General features: G+C 42.0%; 1 protein-coding gene across 1 annotated transcript; it reads left to right on the forward strand.

Annotated features, from left to right (window-relative positions):
- Positions 1–323: 323 nt before the first annotated feature.
- Positions 324–10,047, forward strand: LOC121001886 (aquaporin-4-like). The gene is made up of 4 exons (XM_040433123.1): positions 324–689; positions 2,666–2,830; positions 7,773–7,853; positions 9,447–10,047. The coding sequence occupies exons 1-4, from the start codon at positions 324–326 to the stop codon at positions 9,633–9,635; spliced, it is 801 nt and encodes a 266-aa protein (XP_040289057.1). The 3' UTR covers positions 9,636–10,047.
- Positions 10,048–10,454: the final 407 nt, after the last annotated feature.

The raw sequence follows: 10,454 nt of genomic DNA on the forward strand, positions 1-10,454 counted from the left end.
GTACATATATAGGAAAAATGCTAGAGCACCTGGCAGATAATCTGGGTGGGGACCAACAGCGAAACTCACTAACAACCCCCTTAAGATCCTATTTTTTCATCGTGTCCATGTTTCCACAAGTCTTCTCTTGAGAGATCACACTACATACCTTAAGGCTCGAGACAAAAAAAAAATTCTTCAAGAATTTTCTGGTCTAAAGAGAAGGGGCTGTATCAACAATACGTCACGACTTGTTCAACTTGTTTCACTACTCTTGTGCAATACCCGAGCCCCCTTCCTACAGTTGTGCTCATTTACTCACCACTAACAGCAGTGGCTGAAAGATGACGGCCTTCAAGGGAATATGGACAAGGCAATTCTGGACCTCCATGGCTGGAGAATTCCTGGCAGTTTTCCTGTTTTTGGTTATAAGTTTAGGATCAACTGCAGGGATGAACATACCTGGTCCTACGGATACTCATATTGCCTTCTGCTTTGGACTGAGCATTGCTATACTGATTCATTGCTTTGGACACATATGTGAAGCTTTCTTGAACCCTGCTGTGGCATTGGCTATGATATGTACCAGAAAAATATCGGTGGCCAAAGGACTATTTTACATTGTTGTCCAATGTGTGGCCGCTATTGCCGGGGCTGGAGTGGTCGCTCTCATTACTCCACACGAAAAATGGCCGGTTGGGGTCACCAAGGTTAGTGATGGGATCACCAATGACTATGCATTCTATCTATCCTATTTTTCTATCTAATATCTATCTATCTATCTATCTATCTATCTATCTATCTATCTATCTATCTACTATCTATCTATTATCTATCTATCTACTATCTATCTATCTACTATCTATCTAGTTGACTATTTAATGTCTACCTATCTAATGTCCATGTATCTATCGTCTATCTAATGTCTGTCTCCTATCTATCTATCTATCTATCTATCTAATGTCTATTTATTTAATATCCATCTATGCTATATCTATCTAATATCTATCTTAGAAAAAGAAAAAAGTACAGCAGCACTCCTATGATGCCGGGTGCAATTCCCAATCCTAGGACGTGGAAGGATGATTATAGAGCAGAAGAATAAGGCAGCACTCCGGTCTTCCAGTGACAAGCTTGACAAAGGCTCCATTAAGAGAGCTGAAATGCTGCGTTGCTGTTGGGTGTAATAAAGCATCTACCTATTCACTGGAAGACCGGAGTGCTGCCTTATTCTTCTGCTCTATAATATCTATCTTACCTATCTATCGACCCATCTGTCTAGCTGTCGTGTCATTTTAAACCAGATTCTTTAGCTCAAGTCATCTATAGGACAGTCTGTAATAGAGTAAATTTTTTGAATTAAGCTAATAATTTGTCATATTTATAAATGAGGCTGACACATACCTGGTCTGTTACATGTATAACATACATATAGGAGCCTAACTAGTTAAAGGGGTGAAATAACAAAAAAGGGTGTGCCCACCTTCGTCTATGGGCTGTGGTGTGGAATCCCAGCCTAGCCCAATAAACATGTTCAGAAATGAACAATCGACAATTTTGTATTTCTTATTGTAATTTTTTTCTTAAGGACTTTTTTTTTTACATTTATTAATCTTTTTATTTTTATTTTACTGTTGCTTACCAACAAAGGATACTTTTCACAAGTGACAAAGCCAGAGCTTTTTACTCTCAAGGAAATCCAGAATTGTTAAAGGGCATCTGTCAGCAGTTTTGTCCCTATGACACTGGCTGACCTGTTACATCTGCGCTTGGCAGCTGAAGGCATCTGTGTTGGTCCCATGTCCATATGTGCCCGCATTGCTGAGAAACTTTTAATATATGCAAATGAGCCTCTAGGAGCAATGGGGGTGTTGCCGTTACTCCTAGAGGCTCTGCTCTCTCTGCAACTGCCGCGCCTCCTGCACTTTTATTGACAGGACCAGGCGATGAAAACATTAACTTTATGTTTTTGCCATACAAATAGGTTATCTAAATTATTTTTTGGTGTTGGGCGGGACAGGAAGTTAAAAATGTGGCATAGGATTTCCTGTGATCATTTATAGAAAACCCTTTAATGGTTTGTCCAGTTTTATTTATTTTTTTTGCCCCCCAGCTATAGATACCTTTGGAGAAATCCATACTCATCTGCTCTCCATTGCTCTGTTCTGGTTCCTTGGGTCCCAGGCTATCTTCACTGGACTTCGATCCCCATTTGTTAACTTCCACATGGACTGGATCATGTGAGCCGCTGCAACCAAATCGTGCCACCTGGGGACACAACACTTCTGAGGCCAGTCATTGGCAACAGCGGCGCACATGACCTTCTCCATGCAGACTTTGACAAACATGGTCCAGAAGGCCAGTGAACAGAGCTAAGGAGCCGACGGGTGAATACACATTTCTCCACAGGTACCGCTGGTTGGGGGACAAATTACACAAAAAATAATATGAACAAACCCTTTAAACGAATGTTAACACCTGTTCATGACCAGTATTTCTATACAACATGGACAATGCCTCAACAATATACAGATAAGAATAGTATAATATGGATCAGTGGTCTAGACTGGAACTAAATGTTTCTGACACATGTATATCATATCAAATAAACCTAAAGTTGCTGCTATAACATACCTAATACACTTTATACACCATGCTTTTTTTTAAATCACGTTTCCAATTCCAGGAACATGAGACTATTTCACACGGACAAGCCCTTCTAGTGGAAACCATTATCACGTTCCAACTGGTCTTCACTATATTTGCTTCTTGTGATAAGAAAAGAAGTGATATCAAAGTGCCCATACCTCTCATCATTGGCTTATCCGTCACCATCGGACACCTCTTTGCAGTAAGTATATACTTCATGGGGTATTCCAGTTTGTTAATGTTATCCCCTAGCCACAGCCTCTGCAGCCTCCCTGAAAATAATGGAGCGTCCGGTCGCACATGCGTGTTGCCGCACCGGCCATTTCCGTGGGAGTTCTGGAGATAGCCGAGCATGGCATGGCACTCACCTATCTCCAGAATTCCCATAGAAATGAATGGAGTGGCTGAAAACATGTGTGACAAATCACTCCGTTCTTTTCAGGGGGGCTGAAGAGGGTAGGGGGCCCCTGTTTTTGAGACCGGTGGGAGTCCCAGTGGTAGGACCCCCATCAATCTAATAGTAATCCGCTATCCTGTGGATAGGGGATAACGCTAACCAATCGGAATACCCCTTCAATTACTTAGTCTTTTGCTGTGGATTATAATGGATATATTGGAAAAGGCATGAGAGTGGCATATACCCTGGAGGATATAGGTTGGAACTATTGTAGCTCTCAGCCCCTCTTTTATGAAGGACATTAATAAGCCTCTGTTCATACTTGTATCATGGTTTCCGTTATACAGAAAGCACAAGGCATTGACTGATGGGTTGCATGCCATACACTTAGTGGACCTGACAGACTACACTGACTTATAATGGAGACTGTCAGGTTCTGCTATGTCTCCCAGTTTCACGGCAGCCTTTAAAAAAAGGAATTCATCAGGGTTCTCCAGGAATGATTTAAAATGGCCACCAGCAACCTGTCCTAGAGTGTGAGCAGGACTGGTTGCCTCCACTTACAGAGCTGCCTGGAGGGGCCTCATTACGCACTATGCTCTGGCACTTGATTATACTACATATTGGTGAGTGTTCCTGTCTGGCTGCTCAGCCTTGATGGCATATTGTAGGCAGGATCACATCATTGTGTAGTGAGGCCCCATCTTCTCGCCTCTGAAAGTGGAGTCAACCAGTCCTGCTCACATTCTAGGACAAATTATATGCAGCCATTTTAAATCATTCCTGGAGAACCCCTTGGTTAATGACAAATACAGATACTTACTAAAACAGACATATCATGAGATCTGACTAGTGCTCCTTAACATTATTTCCCCTGTAATAGGAGCATCCCCTTTCTTTTGTGTCTTTCCTACTTGATAGAAGTATCTGCCGCTCAGAACAGTCCAAGACCCACCATTTATTCCAGGGGAGTTTTTCCCAAAACACTACACAGAAGGGGAAAATGTGGATGTCAGTATTGCCATCACCAGTCGACCTGGTACTTATGGTTCCACATAATACTGCACAGCTTCTGTCCATTGCTGTTATGTCCCCCTACTCCCCCTCAGGCTCCCAATGTTAGGCGCATGCACTGCACAATCCAAATAAATCTTAAATAGCTCATGTGCCGTTATTTGCGATGGGACTGAAAGCAAATATTGGCAGGTGCAGTTGTCCTCTCTTCCATAATGGTATATAGAGAAATGAAGAATACAACAAATACACTGCGTGCAGAATTATTAGGCAAATGAGTATTTTGACCACATCATCCTCTTTATGCATGTTGTCTTACTCCAAGCTGTATAGGCTCGAAAGCCTACTACCAATTAAGCATATTAGGTGATGTGCATCTCTGTAATGAGAAGGGGTGTGGTCTAATGACATCAACACCCTATATCAGGTGTGCATAATTATTAGGCAACTGAGATATCTTGCAGAGGGATGCAGCACTCTTAAAATTGCAAAGCTTCTGAAGCGTGATCATCGAACAATCAAGCGTTTCATTCAAAATAGTCAACAGGGTCGCAAGAAGCGTGTGGAAAAACCAAGGCGCAAAATAACTGCCCATGAACTGAGAAAAGTCAAGCGTGCAGCTGCCAAGATGCCACTTGCCACCAGTTTGGCCATATTTCAGAGCTGCAACATCACTGGAGTGCCCAAAAGCACAAGGTGTGCAATACTCAGAGACATGGCCAAGGTAAGAAAGGCTGAAAGACGACCACCACTGAACAAGACACACAAGCTGAAACGTCAAGACTGCGCCAAGAAATATCTCAAGACTGATTTTTCTAAGGTTTTATGGACTGATGAAATGAGAGTGAGTCTTGATGGGCCAGATGGATGGGCCCGTGGCTGGATTGATAAAGGGCAGAGAGCTCCAGTCCGACTCAGACGCCAGCAAGGTGGAGGTGGAGTACTGGTTTGGGCTGGTATCATCAAAGATGAGCTTGTGGGGCCTTTTCGGGTTGAGGATGGAGTCAAGCTCAACTCCCAGTCCTACTGCCAGTTTCTGGAAGACACCTTCTTGAAGCAGTGGTACAGGAAGAAGTCTGCATCCTTCAAGAAAAACATGATTTTCATGCAGGACAATGCTCCATCACACGCGTTTAAGGTACTCCACAGCGTGGCTGGCAAGAAAGGGTATAAAAGAAGAAAATCTAATGACATGGCCTCCTTGTTCACCTGATCTGATTCCCATTGAGAACCTGTGGTCCATCATCAAATGTGAGATTTACAAGGAGGGAAAACAGTACACCTCTCTGAACAGTGTCTGGGAGGCTGTGGTTGCTGCTGCACGCAATGTTGATGGTGAACAGATCAAAACACTGACAGAATCCATGGATGGCAGGCTTTTGAGTGTCCTTGCAAAGAAAGGTGGCTATATTGGTCACTGATTTATTTTTGTTTTGTTTTTGAATGTCAGAAATGTATATTTGTGAATGTTGAGATGTTATATTGGTTTCACTGGTAAAAATAAATAATTGAAATGGGTATATATTTGTTTTTTGTTAAGTTGCCTAATAATTATGCACAGTAATAGTCACCTGCACACACAGATATCCCCCTAAAATAGCTAAAACTAAAAACAAACTAAAAACTACTTCCAAAAATATTCAGCTTTGATATTAATGAGTTTTTTGGGTTCATTGAGAACATGGTTGTTGTTCAATAATAAAATTAATCCTCAAAAATACAACTTGCCTAATAATTCTGCACTCCCTGTAAAGGCTATGGGACACATTTGTTAACGGTGTCATAAGCAAGGTTGACAACCAGAATTCTTCTTTTCTCTGGACAACTTATCCAAAAATCACAGACGGCCAACAATTTTTTACAGACATATTGGAAACTTATAATGAATGTTAAAAATTATAAGTAATAAATGTCTATAGTTCAATATACCAGTAAGAACTCCTCACCAGCATGTACTGTTAGCTGTAAAATGATGATAATTACCACCAAAATATTCTAGCCAAGTACCACCAGCCTCAAAAAAAATCACGAACACATCTATTTTTCTCCACGGTCACAGGAAAACATTTGCCTATTTTTCTGGACGATTGACAACCCTGGTCATAAGTGCTGCACTTCACAAAGACAAGCCGAGACATTTGCGTTATCAAGATGGTGTAAACTACAGAACACACTTCTGCATGTCATCTCCTGGTTGTCATACATGTACTTTGTGACACAAAGACGGCATAATACATTTGGTTCAGGCATTGTGCAACCAACTTAAAAATGGCACATATCAAAAAGAAATATTTTGGTTGAAAAATATCCTATAAATGTGAATCTGTGAACCAGAATTCTATCTATTGAGATGGGTTCAGCAGAAGTGTAGACGTCAGACAGGTGACGTTACCGGCCTTACCACTGTGACTCACCAGTGCCTCAGCCCATCCCCTGAGTGTAGGCGGTAGATACGATTCAAGCTGCCGTTGAATAAGCAGTTTCCAGAAATTCCTGACATTTTTTTAGACTTGTAGTCCGACAGGTAACCAGTTACACAAGTGAGCGGCACAGGAAAGTGACTTTCCTGCTTACTTAATCATCCACTAATACTTGGTACCATGTGGGGTTAGCTCACATGTGGTGTAGATACTGTGGATCTGGAGCTCCAGACTTGCATGTGACAAGTCTGTGCCGTTTTACGGTACCAGCAAAGTGTCAATTTATGCTGTGTATTTCCACCATGGATTTAATGGGTTACTAATAAAGAGGGTGAAATCCAAAGCCATATCAACTGCAAAATCCGCATGTAATTCACGCACCCTTTGCCATGGATTCTGAGTTTCCTCTGCATTGTACGGCACTTCTGGACCTAAACTAAGACATGCTGAAGTGACACAACCCTTTGAAACCTAGGACCCAAATCCCTACTGCTCCATGTTAAAGGAAAGTTCCAGGCAAAACCATAACATTTTACAAGGACCTTTAACAAAGGGCTACTTCAGACCCCAATGAGCACCAATCGGCAATATGCATGTCAATCAGCGTTTTTTTATAACACAGCGCTGATGCCCACTAAATGGAGGATGGACAATCGTTATTACGATCATTCATCCCCCCTTTCAGTTTGAATACTGTTGGCAGAAGATCTCATGTTTACAGGAGGTGATTATATGTCGCCGACTAAAAGATAATTTTTATAATGATCTCGTCAGTAAGAGGGTAAACCAGCATTTGCTTGTTTCTTGGCTGATTGGTGGGGCTTTTACACAGGCTGGCGATCAAGTGCTCCTTTTAACCAGTCATTGTCCCACTTAAGAGATCCCTGACGGCAGCACCTCACATCAACCTCAATCATTCGACACACCATAAGCAAGCCACAGCAACTGTGATCCTCCTCAATCAGTGCCCAGCGATATCAGCCGACAAACAAGCAAATGCTGCTGACAGTATGCAAATTGAATGGGTTAGATTGCCATCAATTTTCTTTTAGTTTAATTAGATTAGACTGCAAGCATGTCATCTAAAAAGGGCCAAGGAAGAGTGAATGAAATGGGCTTGGGAGTAAGCAATGCTTCTGTGGGAAGAAGACTTCTGCAATAGACCACGTGAGGCTGCATGCCACCTTCGTAGAAGGCATGGAGAGGGACTTTAGATTTCATTCAGCTCTATCCTCACCCTACTGTACATGCTATTCCATTCAGTCCATGGCATTATATACACAAACACTGCCTCATCTGATTGTCTTTTTCAGATTCAGTACACTGGAGCCAGCATGAACCCCGCCAGATCACTCGGAACCAGCGTTGTCTTTGGCAAATGGGAAAATCATTGGGTAAGTTGTAGCACAGTAATCATATAAAGATCTAGTTTTTAAATTCCTCTAACAGGTACATTAAAATCAAAATCAAAAATGGCCTGGAAATGTAATTTTTTTAATTGTAAACATGTAATGTATGTAGATGTACAGAAGTTAGAGCATAATTACAGCATAGGGGCCCCTGTTAGTACATATTAATTTATTAAGGACATACCCAATTTTGACCTTAAAGGCTTATAAAAATAATTTGCTCTTCTGCATTTTTGTTATTTCTCAGGTCTTGTTTTTTGCAGGATGAGCTGTAGACTTTTTGGAAAAGTATATTTCTTTTTCTTTATGCATTTACCTTTATTTTTTTAAATCCCTGTCGGCTGAGTGGGAGGGGGTGTGGCCTAACTGGATCGGGGCCGTGTCCTTTTGAACAGCTCACTCTAAGACAGCAGCACTGTGCTGTCTGAGCGTGAGCTGCAGGGAGAAAGACACCCTCCCTCCCACCCCTGCAGCTGACAGAAGTTGATTTTTACCTTCATTTTTTCAATCCCCGTCGGCTGCGGAGTGGGCGTGGCCTAACCAGATCAGAGGGGTGGCTTAGCGGGACTTGGGGGTGGGGTTTTTAAGTCCGTCTTTTGAGGGTGGCCTGAATGGCCACCCTACCTGTCCCCTTAACTCTGATCTGCACAGCACTCTGCACCCTTAACAGTGTCATCCACAGCGCCCTGCCCTATTAAAGCTGACCTACAGCAGTGAAAAATGGCTGGGTTGTTATGGAAACCTGGTGTAAAACTGTGTGTATGTGGAGACTAAGGGCCTGCGAGCTTCTATTGGCTGATAAGGGACATGTGACCGTGTGTATGGCAGGCTTCTATTGGCTAATGCATTTTTCGGGAATATCTCAGGAACGGTACGTGCTAGAGAGCTAAAACCTTCCCGGACACCTGATGTACCTGTGTGCCAAATTGTGATTGTATATGCAACGTGTGCGGATTCCTTTAGCGGACATGCATACACTCAGCTTTATATATTAGATATCTCTGCTTTTTCCACTTCCTGTGAACAGCTATTGGTACAGGAGGGAGGTGTTATCAGTGACTGATAGCATTGTGTGCATAGAGACATAGCTGTCAGTCACTGATAACCCCTCCTCCCTGTACCTATAGTTTTTCATAGGAGGTGGAAAAAGCTGAGATATAAATGTATAAATTATAGGTTTTACTGGATGGATCTTTTCCCACAAAACTAGATATCAATCTGTTCAGCTTCTCCTGCTTTCTGATAGCATTGAAGTTTGTGGTGACAGGTCCTCTTTAAGACCTTTAAGACCCTTGACAATCTACACAGCTGGGTGGTGGTGCTGTGACAAGTGCTGCCTTCCCTTCAGCGTGTACATGGACACAGTGGTTCATCAGTACAGGTAGTGTTTTCCCTAGGACTATCCTCAGACTCATTCTTGTAAATGGGACTTACTGTAGATGTAGTACAGGGTAAAGCCATCTGTCTGGATAAGCCACTGTCACACTCCGCAGTTATGTATATATCGTTTCTTGACTTTTAGTGAAATCTTGTGATTATCTGTTTCACTTTTTAATGAGCACTTCACTTTCCCAACAGATCTACTGGATCGGTCCAATGATAGGTGGCATACTTGCCAGTTTTATCTATGAATATTTGTTCTGCCCAGATCCTAACAATAAACTAAAGAGGCAGGTTAGTTTCAGGACAAGACCAAATGAAGAAGACTCTCAGCAGCTGACAGTGGGACCAGGAGGAGAATATAACAAATTGGAGACAACTGCATAACATTGCCAGATTTATATTTGATCGCTGCTGTGCGTACTATGGACTGAGAGCACTCAAAAGTGGTCATTAGGAGAGAGAATTGCTGAAATGCCACTGGTTATTTATTCTGGGACACATATTGCATTTTATCACTGCCCCGCTATTATTGAGAATTTTAGAGTATAATATAGGCTAGTTTTACATCTGTGGCAGGCTGTGCTGGAGTTCTCCCGATCCGGCATTGTCGGATACTGCCAGCTGCCCACTAGACGCCATTGACTATAATTGTGTGCAGCAGAGATCCATCCGCAACGTTTTTGGTCCAACCGATTCCCGGCATTCTATGCCAGAACAACCTGACATAGAATACAACCCCAGATGTGAAAGTGAAAGTAGCTTATATTTTAGAATGTATCGAAAATGTTTCCATTGCAGGATGAGTTTAGCTTATTCTCCATGTATAGATTGACATGCCAAAATAGTGTCATATGCTTTACTGTTTTGTGCAGTAATTTGAAAGAATGTTTCTGCCGTTTTGCAATGAATATTATAATATTAAGAAGGGATATATATTAGATATATAGTATACCACATTTTTCGCTCCATAAAACGCATTGGACCATAATAAATAAGAAAAAAATATTTTTCATCAGCCCTCAGATCAGACCCCAAATCTTTATTAGACCTGAAATCAGACCCTCAATCTTCATCAGACATCATTCCTCATCAGATCTCAGATCAGTCCCCCATCTTCTTCACACCTCAGATCAGACCCCCATTCTTCATCACACCTCAGATCAGACCCCTATTCTTCATCACACCTCATATCAGACCCACGTT

Source organism: Bufo bufo, chromosome 5 (genome assembly GCF_905171765.1).
Source record: "Bufo bufo chromosome 5, aBufBuf1.1, whole genome shotgun sequence".
NCBI classification, from domain to species: Eukaryota; Metazoa; Chordata; class Amphibia; order Anura; family Bufonidae; genus Bufo; species Bufo bufo.